The sequence below is a fragment of the Triticum aestivum genome, chromosome 3D (assembly GCF_018294505.1).
Source record: "Triticum aestivum cultivar Chinese Spring chromosome 3D, IWGSC CS RefSeq v2.1, whole genome shotgun sequence".
Taxonomy (NCBI): Eukaryota; Viridiplantae; Streptophyta; class Magnoliopsida; order Poales; family Poaceae; genus Triticum; species Triticum aestivum.
In genome coordinates, this window is record NC_057802.1 from 430,527,835 (window position 1) to 430,549,342 (window position 21,508).

Consider the following 21,508-nt stretch of genomic DNA (forward strand, 5'->3'; position numbering starts at 1 on the left):
TAGAGGCAATAACAAAGTTATTATTTTATTTCCTTATATCATGATAAATGTTTATTATTCATGCCAGAATTGTATTAACCGGAAACTTGATACATGTCATACATAGACAAAACAAAGTGTCCCTAGTATGCCTCTACTAGACTAGCTCATTAATCAAAGATGTTTAAGTTTCCTAACCATAGACATGTGTTGTCATTTGATGAATGGGGTCACATCATTACGAGAATGATGTGATGGACAAGACCCATCCGTTAGCTTAGCATAAATGATCGTTTAGTTTTATTGCTATTGCTTCCTTCATGACTTATACATGTTCCTCTGACTATGAGATTATGCAACTCCTGAATAACGGAGGAACACCTTGTGTGCTATCAAACATCACAACGTAACTAGGTGATTATAAAGATGCTCTACAGGTGTCTCCGAAGGTGTTTGTTGAGTTGGCATAGATCGAGATTAGGATTTGTCACTCCGGTTGTCGGAGAGGTATCTCTTGGCCCTCTCGGTAATGCAATCACAATAAGCCTTGCAAGAAATGTTACTAATGAGTTAGTTACGGGATGATGCATTACGGAATGAGTAAAGAGACTTGCTGGTAATGAGATTGAACTAGGTATGATGATACCGGCGATCGAATCTCGGGCAAGTAACATACCGATGACAAAGGGAACAACGTATGTTGTTGTGCGGTTTGACCGATAAAGATCTTCATAGAATATGTAGGAGCCAATATGAGCATCCAGGTTTCACTATTGGTTATTGACCGGAGATGTATCTCGGTCATGTCTACATAGTTCTCGAACCCGTAGGGTCCGCACGCTTAACGTTCGATGACGATTGGTATTATGAGTTTATGTGTTTTGATGTACCAAAGGTTTTTCAAAGTCCCGGATGAGATCACGGACATGGCGACGAGTCTCAAAATGGTCGAGGCATAAAGATTGATATATTGGAGGGTTATATTCGGACACCGGAATGGTTCCAAAGTGTATCGGGTAATTTCCGGAGTACCGGGAGGTTACAGGAACCCCCCGGGAGATTAATGGGCCACAATGGGCCTTAGTGGAGAAGAGAGAGGGCCGGCCAGAGGTGGCGCCCCTCCCTTTGCCCAGTCCGAATTGGACAAGGGGAAGGGGGCGCCCCCCCTCCTTCCTTCTCTTCTCTCCTCTTTCCCTTCTTCTCCTTCTTGGACTAGGAAAGGGGGAAACCTACTCCTACTAGGAGTAGGAATCCTCCCCTTGGGCGCGCCCCTTGTGTCCGGCCCTCCTCCTCCTCCCCTCCTTTATATACGGGGGAAGGGGGCACCCCATAGAGACACAAGTTGATCTTTAGCCGTGTGCGGTGCCCCCTCCACAGTTTTCCACCTCGGTCATATTGTCGTAGTGCTTAGGCGAAGCCCTACGCCGGTAACTTCATCATCACTGTCACCACGCCATCGTGCTGATGGAACTCTCCCTCGGCCTCAACTACATCAAGAGTTAGAGGGACGTCACCGAGCTGAACGTGTGCAGATCGCGGAGGTGCCGTGCGTTCGGTACTTGGATCGGTTGGATCGCGAAGACGTTAGACTACATCAACCGCGTTACTAAACGCTTCCACTTTCAGCCTACAAGGGTACGTGGACACACTCTCCCCGCTCGTTGCTATGCTTCTCCTAGATAGATCTTGCGTGATCATAGGAATTTTTTTGAAATACTACGTTCCCCAACAGTGGCATCCGAGCCAGGTCTATGCGTAGATGTTATATGCACGAGTAGAACACAAAGAGTTGTGGGCGATAATAGTCATACTGCTTACCAGCGTGTCATACTTTGATTCGGCGGTATTGTTGGATGAAGCGGCCCAGACCGACATTACATGACCGCGTTCATGAGACTGGTTCTACCGCCGTGCTTCGCACACAGGTGGCTAGTGGTGTCTGTTTCTCCAACTTTAGTTGGATCGAGTGTGACTACGCCTGGTCCTTGTTGAAGGTTAAAATAACACACTTGACGAAAAATCATTGTGGTTTTGATACGTAGGTAAGAACGATTCTTGCTAAGCCCATAGCAGCCACGTAAAACTTGCAACAATAAAGTAGAGGACGTCTAACTTGTTTTTGCAGGGCTTGCTGTTATGTGATATGGTCAAGACGTGATGATATATAAATTGTTGTATGAGATGATCATGTTTTGTAACAGTTATCGGCAACTAGCAAGAGCCATATGGTTGTCGCTTTATTGTATGAAATGCAATCGCCATGTAATTGCTTTACTTTATCACTAAGCGGTAGCGATACTCGTAGAAGCAATAGTTGGCGAGACGACAACTATGCTTCGATGGAGATCAAGGTGTCAAGCCGGTGACGATGGTGATCATGACGGTGCTTTGGAGATGGAGATCAAAGGCACAAGATGATGATGGCCATATCATATCACTTATTTTGATTGCATGTGATGTTTATCCTTTATACATCTTATTTTGCTTAGTACAACGGTATCATTATAAGATGATCTCTCACTAAATTTCAAGGTATAAGTGTTCTCCCTGAGTATGCACCGTTGCGACAGTTCATCGTGCCGAGGCACCACGTGATGATCAGGTGTGATAAGCTCTACGTTCACATACAATGGGTGCAAGCCAGTTTTGCACACGCAGAATACTCGGGTTAAACTTGACGAGCCTAGCATATGCAGATATGGCCTCGGAACACTAAGACCGAAAGGTCGAGCGTGAATCATATAGTAGATATGATCAACATAGTGATGTTCACCATTGAAAACTACTCCATCTCACGTGATGATCGGACATGGTTTAGTTGATTTGGATCACGTGATCGAGGGATGTCTATCTAAGTGGGAGTTCTTAAGTAATATGATTAATTGAACTTAAATTTATCATGAACTTAGTCCTGATAGTATTTGCATATCTATGTTGTAGATCAATTGCTCGCGTATAGCTTCCATGTTTTATTTATGATATGTTCCTAGAGAAAACTAAGTTGATAGTTGATAGTAGCAATGATGTGGACTAGGTTCGTGATCTGAGGATTATCTTCATTGCTGCACATAAGAATTATGCCCTTTATGCACCGCTAGATGACAGAACTATTGCAGGAGTAGATGCAGACGTTATGAACGTTTGACAAGCTCGGTATGATGACTACTTGATAGTTTAGTGCACCATGCTTTACGGCTTAGAACCGGGACTTCAAAAATGTTTTGAAATGTCACGGAGCATATGAGATGTTCCAAGAGCTGAAATTGGTATTTTAGACTCATGCCCGAGTCGAGAGGTATGAGACCTCTGACAAGTACTTTGCCTACAAGATGGAGGAGAATAGCTCATACAGTGAGCATGTGCTTAGAATGTATGAGTACTACAATCGCTTGAATCAAGTGGGAGTTAATCTTCCAGATAAGATAGTGATTGACAGAGTTCTCTAGTCACTATCACCAAGTTACTAGAACTTCGTGATGAACTATAATATGCAAGGGATGACGAAAACGATTCCCCGAGCTCTTCGCGATGCTGAAATCGATGACGGTAGAATCAAGAAAACCATCAAGTGTTGATGGTTGACAAGACCACTAGTTTCAAGTAAAAGGGCAAGGGAAAGAAAGGGAACTTCAATAAGAATGGCAAGTTGTCACTCCCATGAAGAAGCCAAAGGCTAGACCCAAGCCTGAAACTGAGTGCTTCTACTGCAAAGGAAATGGTCACTAGAAGTGGAATTACCCCAAATACTTGGCGGATAAGAAGGATGGCAAAGTGAACAAAGTTATATTTGATATACAGATTATTGATGTGTACTTTACTAGTGTTCATAGCAACCCCTCGGTATTTGATACTGGTTCAGTTACTAAGAGTAGTAACTCAAAACAGGAGTTGCAAAATAAACAGAGACTAGTTAAGGGCAAGGTGATGATATGAGTTGGAAGTGATTCCAAGGTTGATAAGATCACCATCGCACACTCCCATTACCTTCGGGATTAATGTTGAACCTAAAATAAATGTTATTTGGTGTTTGCGTTGAGCATGAATATGATTGGATCATGTTTATTGCAATACGGTTATTCATTTAAGTCAAAGAATAATTGTTGTTCTATTTACATGAATAAAACCTTCTATGGTCATACACTCAATATAAATGGTTTATTAAATCTCGATCGTAGTGATACACATATTCATAATATTGAAGCCAAAAGATGCAAAGTTAATAATGATAGTGCAACTTATATGTGGCACTGCCGTTTAGGTCATATTGGTGTAAAGCACATCAAGAAACTCCATGCTGATGGACTTTTGGAATCACTTGATGCTTGCGAACCATGCCTCATGGGCAAGATGACTAAAACTCCATTCGCCGGAACAATGGAGCGAGCAACTGACTTATTGGAAATAATAGATACTGATGTATGCGGTCCGATGAGTGTTGAGGCTCGCGGCGGGTATCGTTATTTTCTGACCTTCACAGATGATTTGAGCAGATATGGGTATATCTACTTGATGAAACATAAGTTTGAAACATTTGAAAGTTCAAAGAATTTCAGAGTGAAGTGGAAAATCATTGTAGCAAGAAAATAAAAGTTTCTACGATCCGATCGTGGAGGTGAATATTTGAGTTATGAGTTTGGTCTTCATTTGAAACAATGTGGAATAGTTTCGCAACTCACGCCACCTGAACACCACAGCGTAATGGTGTGTCCGAACATCGTAACCGTACTTTATTAGATATGGTGCGATCTATGATGTCTCTTACCGATTTACCACTATCGTTTTGGGGTTATGCATTAGAGACAACTGCATTCACGTTAAATAGGGCACCATCTAAATCCGTTGAGACGACACCGTATGAACTGTGGTTTAGCAAGAAACCTAAGTTGTCGTTTCTTAAAGTTTGGGGCTGCGATGCTTATGTGAAAAAGCTTCAACCTGATAAGCTCGAACCCAAATTGGAGAAATGCGTCTTCATAGGATACCCAAAGGAAACTGTTGGGTACACCTTCTATCACAGATCCGAAAGTAAGATATTCGTTGCTAAGAATGGATCCTTTCTAGAGAAGGAGTTTCTCTCGGAAGAAGTGAGTGGGAGGAAAGTAGAACTTGATAAAGTAATTGTACCTTCTCCCAAATTGGAAAGTAGTTCATCACATAAATCAGTTCCAATGATGCCTACACCAATTAGTGAGGAAGTTAATGATGATGATCATGAAACTTCAGATCAAGTTCCTACCGAACCTCGTAGGTCAAACAGAATATGTTCCGCACCAGAGTGGTACGGTAATCCTATTCTGGGAGTCATGTTACTAAACCATGATGAAGCTGCGAACTATGAGGAAGCGATGATGAGCCCAGATTCCGCGAAATGGTTTGAGGCCATGAAATCTGAGATGGGATCCATGTATGAGAACAAAGTATGGACTTTGATTGACTTGCCCAATGATCGGTGAGCCATTGAGAATAAATGGATCTTCAAGAGGAAGACGGACGCTGATAGTAGTATTACTATCTACAAAGCTCGAATTGTCGCAAAAGGTTTTTGACAAGTTCAAGATGTTGAGTACGATGAGATTTTCTCACTCGTATCGATGCTTAGAGTCTGTCCGAATCATGTTAGCAATTGCCACATTTTATGAAATCTGGCAAATGGATGTCAAAACTGTATTCCTTAATGATTTTATTTAAGAAGAGTTGTATATGATGCAACCAAAAGGTTTTCTCAATCCTAAAGGTGCTAACAAAGTGTGCAAGATCTAGCGATCCATCTATGGACTGGTGCAAGCATCTCGGAGTTGGAATATACGCTTTGATGAGTTGATCAAAGCATATAGTTTTATATAGACTTGCAGTAAAGCCTGTATTTACAAGAAAGTGAGTGGGAGCAGTACAGCCTTTCTGATAAGTATATGTGAATGACATATTGTTGATCCGAAATGATGTAGAATTTTCTGGAAAGCATAAAGGAGTATTTGAAAGGAGTTTTTCAAAGAAAGACCCCAGAGAAGCTGCTTACATATTGGGCATCAAGATCTATAGAGATAGATCAAGACGCTTGATAAGTTTTTTCAATGAGTACATACCTTTACAAGATTTTGAAGTAGTTCAAAATGGAATAGTCAAAGAAGGAGTTCTGGCCTGTATTGCGAGGTGTAAATTTGAGTAAGACTCAAAACCCGACCACGGCAGAAGATAGAGAGAGAATGAAAGTCATTCCCTATGCCTCAGCCATAGGTTCTATAAAGTATGCCATGCTGTGTACCAGACCTATTGTATACCCTGCCCTGAGTTTGTCAAGGGAGTACAATAGTGATCTAGGAGTAGATCACTGGCCATTGGTCAAAAATTATCCTTAGTGGAATAAGGATATGTTTCTCAGTTATGGAGGTGATAAAGAGTTCGTCATAAAGAGCTACGTCGATGCAAGCTTTGACACCTATCTGGATGACTCCGAGTCTCGATCTAGATACATATTGAAAGTTGGAGCAATTAGCTAGAGTAGCTTCGTGCAGAGCATTGTAAACATAGAAATTTGCAAAATACATACGACTCTGAATGTGGCACATCCGTTGACTAAATTTATCTCACAAGCAAAACATGATCACACCTTAAGTGCTCTTGGGTGTTAATCACATAGCGATGTGAACTAGATTATTGACTCTAGTAAACCCTTTGAGTGTTGGTCACATGGCGATGTAAACTATGGGTGTTAATCACATGGTGATGTGAACTATTGGTGTTAAATCACAAGGTGATGTGAACTATTGGTGTTAAATCACATGGCGATGTGAACTAGATTATTGACTCTAGTGCAAGTGGGAGACTGAAGGAAATATGCCCTAGAGGCAATAATAAAGTTATTATTTCATTTCCTTATATCATGATAAATGTTTATTATTCATGTTAGAATTGTATTAACCGAAAACTTGATACATGTGTGAATACATAGACAAAACAAAGTGTCCCTAGTATGCCTCTACTAGACTAGCTCGTTAATCAAAGATGGTTAAGTTTCCTGACCATAGACATGTGTTGTCATTTGATGAACGGGGTCACATCATTAGGAGAATGATGTGATGGACAAGACCCATTCGTTAGCTTAGCATAAATTATCGTTTAGTTTTATTGCTATTGCTTTCTTCATGACTTATACATGTTCCTCTGACTATGAGATTATGCAACTCCCGAATACCAGAGGAGCACCTTGTGTGCTATCAAACATCACAACGTAACTGGGTGATTATAAAGATGCTCTACAGGTGTCTCCGAAGGTGTTTGTTGAGTTGGCATAGGTCGAGATTAGGATTTGTCACTCCGATTGTCGGAGAGGTATCTCTGGGCCCTCTCGGTAATGCACATCACTATAAGCCTTGCAAGCAATGTTACTAATGAGTTAGTTACGGGGTGATGCATTACGGAACGAATAAAGAGACTTGCCGGTAACGAGATTGAACTAGGTATGATGATACCGACGATCGAATCTCGCGCAAGTAACATACCGATGACAAAGGGAACAACGTATGTTGTTGTGCGGTTTGACCGATAAAGATCTTCGTAGAATATGTAGGAGCCAATATGCGCATCCAGTTTTCGCTATTGGTTATTGATCGGAGATGTGTCTCGGTCATGTCTACATAGTTCTCGAACCCGTAGGGTCCACACGCTTAACGTTCGATGACGATTGGTATTATGAGTTTATGTGTTTTGATGTACCGAAGGTTTTTTGGAGTCCCGGATGAGATCACGGACATGACGAGGAGTCTCGAAATGGTCGAGACATAAAGATTGATATATTGGAAGGTTATATTCGGACACCGGAATGGTTCCGAAGTGTATCGGGTAATTTCCGGAGTACCGGGAGGTTACCGGAACCCCCCGGGGGATTAATGGGCCACAATGGGCCTTAGTGGAGAAGAGAGAGGGCCGGCCAGAGGTGGCGCGTGCCCCCCCTTTGCCCAGTCCGAATTGGACAAGGGGAAGGGGGGCGCCCCCCTCCTTCCTTCTCTTCTCTCCTCTTTCCCTTCTTCTCCTTCTTGGACTAGGAAAGGGGGAAACCTACTCCTACTAGGAGTAGGAATCCTCCCCTTGGGCACGCCTCTTGTGGCTGGCCCTCCTCCTCTTCCTCCCCTCCTTTATATACGGGGGAAGGGGCACCCCATAGAGACACAAGTTGATCTTTAGCCGTGTGTGGTGCCCCCCTCCACAGTTTTCCACCTCGGTCATATTGTCGTAGTCCTTAGGCGAAGCCCTGCGCCGGTAACTTCATCATCACCGTCACCATGCCATCGTGCTGACGGAACTCTCCCTCGGCCTCAACTAGATCAAGAGTTCGAGGGACGTCACAGAGCTGAACATGTGCAGATCGCGGAGGTGCCGTGCGTTCGGTACTTGGGTCGGTTGGATCGCGAAGATGTTCGACTACATCAACCGCGTTACTAAACGCTTTCGCTTTCAGTCTACAAGGGTACGTGGACACACTCTCCCCGCTCGTTGCTATGCTTCTCCTAGATAGATCTTGCGTGGTCGTAGGAATTTTTTTGAAATACTACGTTCCCCAACACCAACATGATTCTACAAGAATAAAGTAGCGTAGTAGATATCAATGCTCAGGTATCATAGACCCGACGACCCTGAAGGCGTTAGCGTGCCTAGAAGCTTTGGCCCTTTCCCTTGACCTCTCATTATCGCATGTGCAAATTGCATCAGATTGTCAGGTGGTGATCAATGATATAAAGCAAGGTACAGGTGGGACGTATGGAGCAATTATCAAGGAAATTATAGACATTACATAGTTTTAGAGTTGCTCTTTCATCTTTGAAGGGCGAGACACCAATTTTGAGGCTCATGGCTAGCCTCGCTAGACATGCTTTTGGCGTGGGGATAGGTTGCCATTTGTGGCTTCTAAATCTTCCATATTTATCTTGTATTCCCATGAACATTACTGTGTAATCAATAAAGTGTGTTTAGACTCAAAATAAATAAATAAAATAAGCCAAAAGCCAAAACCAAAAGCCCCTATTTAAATGATTTTTTGACTTTTAAGCCAAAATGAATATGGCAATGCTACGCGTCGGCCGGTGGATTTTTTTAAAAGATCCGCCACCTCGACAGTCGTTTGATCCGGCGTTATCCAACGGCACGGATATTTCCACAGCATCACAACAAAGGCATGGTTGCAGAATCCTTCTTTGCAACACACCATATGTTGCAGAAACATTTGCAACGAGGTTATATTATAGAGTTTATTAGTTTTTTGTTGCTATTCTTTTGTAACATGGGTGTTGTTGCGAAAAGACTTCTGCAACACAGATGATGTTGCAGAATTTTTTTTGTGTTAAATTTTTTGCAACATGGATGTTGTTGCAGAACGACTTCTGCAACACAGATGATGTTGCAACAAAGATGATGTTGTAGAATTTATTTTTCCGTCTTAATATTTTTACAAAATGGTTATTGTTGCGAAAGAACTTCTGCAACACAGATGATGTTGCAGAAAATTGTTAAGGTGGCAGAGGCACGCGTCCCGTGCGAATTGAGTCGGATGGTGCCACGAATTAGATGTTTTGCAACACCTATTGTGTTGCACTAAGATGTACGCTGTGCACCATCAGATGGAACTTGGATCTGGCGGCTGGACGAGTGGCGGAACACTAGGCGTGATCGACCGGCTGATTCTAATCATTCCCCAAATGAAAAATTTGCAAGAGCTAAAGCATAGGGCTTGTTGTGATCTCCTCCCACTCCAAACTTCATCAATTTTCGGCCCGAAGCCCGCCCGAACGCTATAACTCCAGGAAGCTGAATTCACGAAGCGATCATGGGCTCTAGTTTATTTTTCTGGAGCGAGGGATTCCCAGCTCCACGTTTTTCTGAATCTTTGGCGGTACGTGAGGCACTAGCAATTGCGGAGTATTTCTGGGTGCATCGGCAATCACTTTCAAATATATTCATAACTCTTTGGCGGTACATGAGGTGCTAGCAATTGCGGAGGATTATATTTACAAAAAATTAATGTGGCGTTTGATTGCAAGAAGATTGTGGATTATATCAAGCGGGGATCATCGGCGGAGCATGCAGCTATTATACATGAAATCATAGGTCGTTCGCGTCTTTTTATCGCTTGTAACATTATCCATGAGTTTAGGAGCTCGAATTTCGAGCCTCACACTCTCGCTAGGCATGCTCTTTCACTTGGGCTCGGTCGCCATGTTTGGTTAGGACAACCCGAAAATTTGAATTTTATCCATGTAAAATGCCATAACAGTTTGAATAAGCCTGGCGAGAATGTCTAGAAAAACGTTTTTCTGAATCTGGAGTTCGAGTTTTTTACGGCTGTTATGCCACCGCCAAGAAAAACGCTTCGATCACGTCCTCGCTCGATCCCGCACGCACCCGCTCGCCCACATCTCCCCTTTCGCTCGTCTTCTCCTCTCAAACCCTAACAGCGCCATTCCCGCCGCCACGCCCGGCTGCCCCGTGGCCGGCCGGAACCCGTCCTCCGCCTACAGATCCGGCCATCCCAGGCTGATTCCCGCCGGATCCCATCCTCGGCGCCGCTAGCCGCGCGGGGTGCAAGGAGCTGCGACCCCATGCCTCGGAGGAGCTAGCCCTGACGCCATTGACCTGTGTGCAATTCGGCCCGGTATCTTCTGGTTTGGTGGAGTGCCTGGCCTGTTGGAGTCGCAAATACGGCCCATCTTACTTCTAGATCCAACCCAAAGCGCAGCGCCTTCGACCAGGCCGAGTTGGGACGGTCCACGACACACTCACGCATCTTCTCCATCGACGGCGCGCCGGCGGCGATGGCGGCGCGGAAGCTCATCCTCGGCCTCACAGCAGCAAGGCGAGCCAGTTCTCGGGCCTCTGTACTCCTCCGGGCTTCACCCCTCCTGGAAGCCTCCACTTCTGCCTCCCACGCCACCGCCGCCGCGACGAATGGATCGCCAAGGGCGCTGCTCTTCTCCTCTAGGGTCTTCTCGTCGACCCCTCCGGCTCAACAGTCCGCCGGAGATGTGCCCGCCCCATCCGCGGTGGACCACAAGTTTGTCTCTCCTTCTTTAAAGCTCCTTGTCGCGTTCCTATCTTCAGCATTTGCGTTTCTATAGTTTCTGCTAATTGTAGCATCACATCCAATTAATCGTCAAGTTCAAGCATGGTTGTTCATGAGGCGCTACTCCGTCCCTGAAATAGGACTAGTCAAATTGGCATATCTGTGATTGCCGGCGCATGATCTGATGTTTCTCTATGCTACCTTTTTTATGTTGTTGCCAACATGCTTATCTATCAAAACGCAGAGTTCGAATTATCAAACAACATATGAAGCTCATCCATTGAAGCGTGAAATCCGAACAGGACATGTTGTTCCATTCCAAATCTATTTACAATGCCGCCAAGTCGCCAACTCCACTGGGTTGATAAGTTAATTAATCAGCACACACCTTATAAATCCGTAGCGTGACCATGCTCCCCTCTAGCATTTGAGTAATTTTTTCGGCAAGGTGACGCCGGATGCTCGTTATGGATGTGACAGAGAAGTTATCTGTTACAACGATACACGAGGTATGAGCTATCACCGTCATGTTGAACGTCGGTCTGTATGTCCATATATTGATGGAGCCAGTGATCCGAGTGGAGGCGAAGCTGTGTGGGGGTGCCTCACATGGCCGTGTCTGTGAGCATGATTGAGGAAGGCATCCTTGTTCATGCTCGGCGGAGAGAACATAGCATCAAGCTTGACCATGCTGGCAATGTCATGGGCCATGTCCTTGTATGTGAGCGTCTTGATGACGAACTGACAGCGAACTGGAGGAGGCTGTGAGTCAATTAGGTGCTCAATATATGGGCAAACTATATGTGTATACGATTATGAAATAACCTTGGTCCTAAAATTTGTGTTGGACATGGGCACTGATTTCCATATCTGAGTTGGTTATATGCGTTACAGAATCTATGCCGAGAAACACGATTCATGTATGGCTAGCAAAGAGACCAAATCTAGTACATGATTCTATTCCGTTTCATGTATTGATCTGATTAAATCTTAACCATTATTTGTGACTTTTTGTTAGATTAAACCTTGACCCCATGTTAATTTCACAAAATCTCCAACGTAACATTTCTATTGCTTTAATAATATAATAGATAGATAGACTTGGGCCATGGAAAAATGAGGAAAACCATATATCTTATATCCAGGGAAGATTTTGTACAATAATTCTTGTGATTTTGTGCCATTGCCTTTCATTGCAGCGAGCCCCAAAACAGATTCTCAAGGGCTCAAACACTACGTATTTCGTCATTACGGTTGCATGGGCTTAGCTATAGTCAGTATTTATATTTAGAAGCGATTGTAGTGGCTGAAGTAAATAAATGTGCATGAAATTAGTGTAGTATGAAAAGCTGTGCTAAAAAATGACTAGAGTTTAGAGCAGGAAACCCACTTCTCTTTGTGATTCATATTAGCATATAGTATATCATTTGTAATGCCACACTGTATAACTGGCTATCACATTTTTGTACATGAAACAGGTTGATAATTCCAGAGGATAAGTTCCATAAATTAGCAGATGATACAATACATGATTTGCTTGAAAAACTTGAGGTAATTGATTCCCTTGATAAGTTCTTGATATCTTAGTACTTCACAGGAAACTTCACCAATGAATACAAAAGTTCATCCTCTATTTGGCTAACACTTTTCTGTGTGCCTGTTTCAGGAATATGGTGATTCTCAGCAGATGGATGGCTTCGACATAGATTATGGGGTTAGTTATAATGAAATATCATGCACTCATGTTAGTTTCACTATTTTGAACTGTTTTTGTGCATTGGATCACTGATATTGTTTTCTCCATTTCGCTGAAATTTAAGAATCAAGTTCTAACATTGAGGCTAGGCGATTTGGGGACCTATGTTGTAAACAAGCAAACGCCAAACAGACAAATCTGGCTATCTTCACCTGTGAGGTATGGTTGTCTTGTCTTATTTGCTGCTCGTTTGATGTGTATACTACTTGAACTTAAGCATATTATTATCTTATTTGCCATGCTGTATAACTTTGAAGTTGTGCTTGCTATTATGTTACGCTGATACTTGTCTAGGACAGTTTACTGGCATCGGTACCTTTTCAGTTTAAGAAGAGTATATTTGCATTCTACAGCATTATTTTGATACTTATCCCATATGGGCTATGGCTTTGTGCTTTTCAGCATGGCTTTAAATTTTCCCCAACGCTTGATTTCCTTAAAAGATCCCACTCTTAAAAGATCCTGCTCAGATATCCAAGTGTTTGTTTAAATTGAACTGCCCATTACCCATAAGCTGTTCAACTTTGGTCTGTTACGTGTTGATTCTTATCTGAAAGGGGTGTCTATATCATGTCTGCAGTGGGCCTGCGAGGTTTGACTGGGATGCAGCAACAGACAGTTGGGTTTATAGGCGGACTGGAGTAAATCTCATGCGGCTTCTAGAGAAGGAGATCGGTGAGCTCTGTGGGACTCCAGTAGACCTTTCATAAAGGGATAGGAAAATGCCACATAGCTAAGTTTGAGGGGGCAGACAACATTTCTCGGCAAAGTAAACGAGATGGCATCTTTTAGTATGTTGATTCTGTCAAGTAAACCAAAGGAGTTGTTGTACTGCACATTTTTGCACGAAATGCTCTAATGGGTTGCCTAATAAGTCGTCTGGCTTTCGCCGATGGCGGGACATAGGCCTGTGATACTTCATGTTATATAATCAACCGTTTGCGTGCTGTGATCTGTTTTTTATAAGCCTGCTGTCCAAAAATTGTGTGTTGGTATTTCAATAGCATGATCAGCCAGACTAGTACTATTATGTTTCAGTAGGGAGTGCACAAACAATGGATTGGATCTCTGTATCACTGGCAATCAGTATGTTCTATTGTATGCAAGTAACAAAAGTCAAGTTACATCAACATTCAAACATCCTATGCGACTCTTGCTCCATGAGCTCAGGGCTCAGCCTGACCATGAGAATGCAGAACTCGGTCTGATCCAGGGCGCTGTCCCCGTCCATGTCCCCCTCCCTCATCATCTCCTGGAGCTCGTCGTCCCGGAGCTCGCCGAGCCCCAGCCTAGCAGCGTTCCTCTTGAGGCTCTGGAAGGTGATCCTGCCGGCCCTGGGGTCCATGAGCAGCTGGAACCCCTTGCAGAGCTCCTGGATCAGCCCCTCTGCGCCGAGCTTCTTCGCCATCGACGGCAGGAAGTCGTCAAACTGCACCGAGGTGCTCCCCCTGTCGACGCCCATGCTGTGCCCGATCCTCGTCGACGGCGAAGAACAAAGGATCAAGAACACCCGGCCCAGCTTGCAACAGTGGTGAATGGAGAATGAGAGGAGAATGGTGGGTGGGTGCTTAAATAAGGGGGTGGTGACGGGGGAGGAAGGAGTCCATAGGTTCTGGGAAGGAAGCAGCCTCTCCATGGATGCCAACCAAAGTACAGGTAATTGCAGGCGTCGTGGCTGGCTTAGCTATGTCTAGGACGTTGCTGCGCCCGGCGGTTTTCGGTTGGTTTCTGCGAAGTAGCCAGCACGTCGTACGACGGAAGGAAGGAGGCTTGTGCCGGATTGCTTGCAGGGGTCTCATGTGATGTGATGATGTGTGCCTCTTTTTCTTTATGAGTCATTAAGAAAATAGGCAGAGTCAGGTCAATGTGTCTGGCTGATCATATAACTAGTATAAACTGAGGTGATCTCGAGGAAGGTGGCGTATTTATTTCCGATTTGTGTAGCTGCTGGACGGCATTTTGACGTGGTCATCTTAAATGACTCGACTCGCAGGAAATTTCCGTTCAGTTGATATGTGTTCGAGTCCTACGCGCTAACGCCGTTGCTCGTCAGTTGTGATCACACTTGATGGTTTGCGATGAGGATTAAAGAGAATTTTGCAGGCCTAGTTTTCGGATTCCGGTGTGTTTTGATGCAGTACCGATACTATTCACCTGATTATTTCTTGGTGGAGCTATAGTAGGTGACAGGAAGCATCGTAGACATGGGAGGGCCTCTTCTTTTGGGAAGATAACTTGTAATTTGCCTACGTCCTCTCAACCGTTCTCGCTTTCCACACTACTGTAAGCGACGAGCCGACCCGACTGCATGTGAATTAATCAATAGATAGAAGAAAATGGGTTAAAAAAACATAGAGTCCTGAGACGACCGTGTTAGAGTAGTCATTATGGTATACGACTTCTAGTCCAAGTCAGTTTTGTACCTCTACCCCAAGTCGGTTTGTACCCTCTTATATACTCTTGTATGCCGCACCAAATCATCAATAAGCAAAAAATTTATTCAGCTTTCATGGTATCAGATACCGGTCCCAGGGTTTAGGGTATGGCTCCGCCAACGCCACCGCCGCCGCCGCCGCCCGGCTACTTCGAGCGCCGGGCCGCACTCATCGCCAAGGCTGCCAACACCGCGGCCGCTTCTCTCTCGGCCCTCACCATAGCTCCACAAAACTACACTGCACCCATCCTCGCCGCACCAATATCTCTTGCTGACACAATCTCCGACGTCAGCCCCTACATCCCATAGTTCTTGATCTCGCCGCCCACAACTACTACCATTGGAGACATCTCTTCGATCTCCACCTCGGCCGCTGCAACCTGCGCTCGCATGTCGCCGCCAACTGTCTTCCCCGCCCCGACGATCCGCAATGGTTGAAAGACGATCTCGCGATCGTCCAGTGGTTCTACACCCGCATCACCACCGAGATCTTCAACATGCTCGATCACGACGGCGCCACCGCTGCCAACATCTGGCACTCCCTCCGTCAGCTCTTCCAAAGCAACACCGACGCTCGGAAAAACGCTCTCCACACCGAGCTTCGCAATATGGTGCAAGGAGACGCCCCGGTGAACCTGTTCTGCCAGCGCGTTAAGACCATTGGTGATGAGCTCCGCGAACTCGGCGATACAGTTAGCGACTCACAGCTAATCAATATCGTCGTCGTCGGCCTCAGCGAAGACTTTGACAAGCAAGCCTCGTTCATACCGATGATACGGCCCCCTCCTACCTTCGCTGAAGTTCGTTCCTTGCTACAACTCGCGGCGGAAACACAAGCTCGCAAGGACTCTCGCCCCAAGGTCTTTCATGCTGCGGCTCGTCCTCCTCTGTCGTCTACACCAGCGCCGCCTTCCAGGCCGGCTCCTGCCGCCGGGCCGTCCGCATCGTCATCTGTTCAACCGCCCCCAGGCTGGCGTCCTAGTCCGAACTACCGCGGCAAAAACCCTATCTACAGGCCGCCGTCGACTCGTTCGGTTCCGCCTACGACATCACCAGCACCGAGTCCTGCACCACCCACCAGTGCTCCATCTGCGGTTGCATGGCGGCCTCCTCATGATCCTTGGACGGGGCTTGTTCAAGCATGGCCCATGCCCTGGTCCGCTCCGTCCACCCTCGGTGCTCCGCCGGCATACTCAGGTGCCTGGCAACCCGGCCTTCGGCCGCCTACTGGTGCTCCCGGGGTTCTCAACCCCCGACAGCCGGCCAATGCCTATCACGCCGCCCCGACGTATGCTCCTTATGGTCATTACACCACCGACGGCGGCGCCTACTACACACCTCAGCCGGCCCTGCTCCCGACGCCACCCCCACCACAGCCGGCCAATGCCTACTACACTCCCCAGCCGGCCCTACTGCCTTCACCATCGTATCCGCCGGCACTGCTTCCGACGCCACCCTCACCTGCGACGCCGAGCTGGGATCAAGCTGCCTTTCTCCAGGCCATGAATAACTTTGCTGCACAAGGAAACTCAGGTACGGATTGGATCTTTGATTCAGGGGCCTCTAGTCATATGTCTGCATCTAGTAATTGGTTATCTTCTTGCACTAAATCTCCTTTCCCTTCCATTATCCTTGGAGATGGATCATCTATTCCTATATATTGTGTTGGTCAGGCTCAACTTCCCTCTTCCACCAAACCTCTTTTACTTCGCGATGTTCTAGTTGCACCCGCCCTCATTAAAAATCTTATCTCTGTTCGCCAATTTACTTGCGACAATCTAGTTTCGGCTGAATTTGACCCTTTTGGTTTATCTGTGAAGGATTACCTGACCAAGGCCGAGATCGCTCGCTTCAATAGCTCCGGTGATCTTTATTCTCTTAATGGAGTTCCTGCCGCCACCCCTCCAACATCCATGCTGGCCTCCGTCGATCTCTGGCATCGTCGCTTGGGCCATCCCAACCCCGCCGTCTTAGCTTCTATGCTTAGTGAATTTACCATACCATGTAATAGGGACTCTCATAATTCTGTGTTTTGCGAGTCTTGTCAATTAGGCAAACATGTGCGTCTTCCCTTTAGTTCCTCTAGTTCTTGTAGCACTTATCCCTTTGAATTAATACATTGTGATTTATGGACCTCTCCCATTGCAAGTGTTTCGGGTTTTAAATACTACCTTGTTATCCTAGATGATTTCACCCACTTTGTCTGGACTTTTCCTCTACGCAACAAATCCGAGGTCCATTCTCTTTTCCTTAATTTTCAACGCTATGTGTCTGTTCACTTCTTCCTCCCAATTCGCTTTATCCAATGTGACAATGGTCGCGAGTTTGATAACATTAAAAATCGTACTTTCTTCTTACAACATGGCATCCTGCTTAGGTTCTCATGTCCCTACACCTCCCCTCAAAATGGTAAAGCAGAACGCTCTCTTCGCACCCTCAATGATATAGTTCGCACTCTCCTCATTCAATCATCTATGCCTCCCAAGTTTTGGGCTGAAGCCCTACACATGGCCACCTTCCTTCTAAATATTCGACCTTCTAAAACTAAACCCAACACTACTCCCTATTATTCCCTCTTTCTTTCCCACCCCGACTACTCCGCGGTTCGTGTTTTCGGCTGTCTCTGTTTTCCCAATGCCTACGCCACTTCTGCAAATAAATTGTCACCACGCTCTATCCCATGTGCTTTTCTCGGCTTCTCTGACGAGCACAAAGGCTATCGCTGTCTCGACCTTCACACCGGACACGTTCATGTCTCTCGTCATGTCACGTTTGCTGAGCACATTTTTCCTTTCTCACAACGCACTACTACACCATCCAACACCCCTAGCTCCGCAAACACCCCCTCTCCCCGTCCTTTCCAACTATATACTCCCCTACCTGCCGAACACAACTTATCACCACCACCATTAACACCCACCATAGCCAATCCCAACCATACACTCACCCCACCCGAGACGTCCCCAACACCCCCGACCCCTGCTCCCTCCCCAACACCCCGGCCCCTACTCCCACTCCACCACCCAGCCCTACTCCTTCGTCCGACTCTTCCGCTGCGCCGGACTCACCAGTACCCACCTTACCCCCTCGTGCTATTCCTACAGCAGCCCCGATTAATGATCATCGCATGCGTACTAGGGCCAAATCAGGATTTCATCAACCCCAAGACCGCCTAAACCTTCATACCTCCGTATCTCTCACTTCTCTTCCAAAGAATTACAAAACTGCTCTACTTGATCCCAATTGGGCCGCTGCCATGCAAGAAGAATATAATGCTTTACTTCAAAACAACACCTGGCAACTTGTTCCTCGTCCTCCCAATACAAATATTGTTTCTGGCAAATGGATTTTTCGCCAAAAGTTCCACTCCGATGGGAGCCTCTCACGATATAAAGCCAGGTGGGTTTGTCGTGGCTTTTCTCAGCAACAAGGAATTGATTACGAAGAAACCTTCTCTCCTGTTGTTAAACCTAGCACCATTCGCACCGTTCTTAGTGTTGCTGTCTCCTCTTCATGGCCCATTCACCAACTTGATGTTAAAAATGCTTTCCTCCATGGTTCCCTTCAAGAAACTGTCTACTGCCAGCAACCTCTGGGTTTTGAAAATCCATCCTTTCCAACTCATGTATGTCTTCTTCAGAAATCTCTCTACGGTCTTAAACAGGCCCCACGAGCTTGGTTTCAACGCTTCTCCTCCTTCATTCAAACAATAGGCTTCACTCCATCTCTCTCCGACACCTCTCTTTTTGTGTATCATCAAACTTCTGACACTGCCTATTTACTTCTCTATGTAGATGATATCATTCTTACCGCCTCCTCTCAAAAGTTCTTAGATCATATTGTCTCTCTTCTTAGATCTGAATTTTCTATGACTGACCTAGGACTCCTTCATCATTTCTTAGGCATTGCTGTTGTTCGAGATTCCTCCAGCCTTTTTCTTTCCCAACGCCAGTATATTCTTGATCTTCTTAATCGTGCTGGTATGCTTGACTGTCAATCATCTCGCACTCCTGTCGATACTAGTTTTAAACTTTCGGCTACCGGTGAACCCTTTTCCGATCCTACTCTCTATCGTAGCCTAACAGGTGCTCTCCAATATCTCACCATTACTCGTCCTGAAATCTCTTTTGCTGTTCAACAAGCATGTCTCTATATGCATGATCCCCGGGTTCCTCACTATAATCATGTTAAACGCATTCTTCGGTATTTAAAAGGAACTCTCAATCATGGTCTCCACCTCAATAATTCTTCTCCAAACTCGCTTACCGCATACTCTGATGCAGACTGGGCTGGTTGTCCTGACACTCGAAGGTCCACTTCCGGTTTTTGTGTTTTTCTTGGTAACAATTTGATTTCTTGGTCTTCGAAAAGACAGGTTACAGTCTCACGTTCGTCGGCCGAGGCTGAGTATCGCGCTGTGGCACATGCCGTTGCAGATACAATCTGGATTCGGCAGTTACTCTCCGAGCTACACAGGCCTATTGAGCAGGCCACTATTGTCTACTGTGACAACATATCAGCAGTCTACATGACCAGCAATCCAGTTCAACACCGACGCACAAAGCATATTGAGATTGATATTCATTTTGTTCGTGAAAAGGTTGCTCTTGGTCAGGTTCGGGTGCTTCATGTTCCCTCTACGGCTCAGTTTGCTGACATTTTCACCAAGGCACTGCCTACTAAGCCGTTTCAAGATATCTGTTTCAGTCTCAACGTCGTCGAGCCTGCCGTTGATACTGCGGGGGGATGTTAGAGTAGTCATTATGGTATACGACTTCTAGTCCAAGTCAGTTTTGTACCCCTACCCCAAGTCGGTTTGTACCCTCTTATATACTCTTGTATGCCGCACCAAATCATCAATAAGCAACGATTTTATTCAGCTTTCAGACCGAAGCACGTACTGGAAGAATAGTACAGAGACACAAGAAGCATTCTCGAGGAATCTAGACTACTGTTATGTTAAGCCGAAGACAGAGATACAACAACGATCAACAGAACACAGCTAAATCTTCTCCAACCAGAAGCTTAAATCCTCCTTTAACTGATCCACGGCCTGGATGATATGATTGGAATAATGAAGTTGCTAAACAGACGACATAGACTGTCAACTTTCTTCCTCTTCTTCAGTCGCAAAAAAAAACTTTCTTCCTCTTCTGCCCTTGATAGGCATTCCTCCTCTCTAGCCACCACGAGCAGAGATCCAGATAGATGCCCGTATCATGGTAGCATTTAAGCCTCGGTAGCACCAGATACTCTTCCCAGATCCATCGGACAGCCGAAACCCGCTTCCAGTGACGATCATACCGTCTGTCATTAATCCTTTGACAGTGTATGTGCCTCGGTGGTTACCAGTGTCCGTCACTGGTAAAGCACACCGGTGATGGATTGTCACTCGTTACCTCTCCAGCCTCTTTTGCCTAGCTGTTATTTAGCTCACGGCTACAATGATGAAAGTACAAGTTTATTCTATGACATACACATACACATTCTCATTCATCAGGTTTTTTGTTGAATTTTTCATTCATCAGGTTCATTAGTTCACAACCAACATGCACAACAAAGTTACCAAATGCAAAGAGTTGCTTCCTTAAAGGAAAACATGTTGCCATTTTTACCATGCTACTTTCCTATTGCTTGCTACTCCCTCCGTCCCATAATATAAGAGTGTTTTTGACACTACACTAGTGTCAAAAACACTCTTATATTATGGGAATGTAGTGTCAAAAACACTCTTATATTATGGGACGGAGGGAGTACTTAAACTGACCAATACTCGCAAAAAAAGAAAAACTGCCCAAACGGCTTATATTTAGGAATGGAGGTAGTACAAACTACTGCTTTAGAGATGCTGAGGTGCTAAGTATGTTGAGGGGTTTTGAGTTGTTTTATTTACCCATATGTACAGACCAAACGAAATCATTTCGGTCATTTAGGTCCGGTCTTCTGTTTTCCGATAACAATTTCAGGTGCTGTTTTGGCAAAACCTAAATAAATATAACCCGAGTGAACAATTTGTTTCGAATCCTACCTAGGGTCCAGCACATCACTGCAAAACCCGAGTGAACAATTCTACCCTTAGCACTTGTTCCATTTGTTCCATCTCACCAACCCCACATGAAGTTAGATTTACAAACTAGTCTTTGATCCCAGCAATCGCCTCTTTCAAGCTGACCCACACAAAGACAGCCAATGAGCGATGAAACATGATGTGGTCTTCATTTTTCGAAAACCCGACATAAGAAACAACTCTTGCTGCACGGTCCTTCACGTTCAGAAATCTGCTCCGCAT

At 45.2% G+C, this 21,508-nt stretch overlaps 2 protein-coding genes across 2 annotated transcripts; one reads left to right on the forward strand and one right to left on the reverse strand.

The window, feature by feature from the left end:
- Positions 1–10,356: 10,356 nt before the first annotated feature.
- Positions 10,357–13,732, forward strand: LOC123079391 (frataxin, mitochondrial). The gene is made up of 5 exons (XM_044502160.1): positions 10,357–11,020; positions 12,508–12,580; positions 12,696–12,743; positions 12,850–12,944; positions 13,366–13,732. Exons 1-5 carry the CDS (start codon positions 10,782–10,784, stop codon positions 13,493–13,495), a joined length of 585 nt encoding a protein of 194 aa, XP_044358095.1. The 5' UTR covers positions 10,357–10,781; the 3' UTR covers positions 13,496–13,732.
- Positions 13,733–13,796: 64 nt separating this feature from the next.
- Positions 13,797–14,436, reverse strand: LOC123079392 (calcium-binding protein PBP1). The gene has a single exon (XM_044502161.1). It carries the CDS (start codon positions 14,419–14,421, stop codon positions 13,912–13,914), a length of 510 nt encoding a protein of 169 aa, XP_044358096.1. The 5' UTR covers positions 14,422–14,436; the 3' UTR covers positions 13,797–13,911.
- Positions 14,437–21,508: the final 7,072 nt, after the last annotated feature.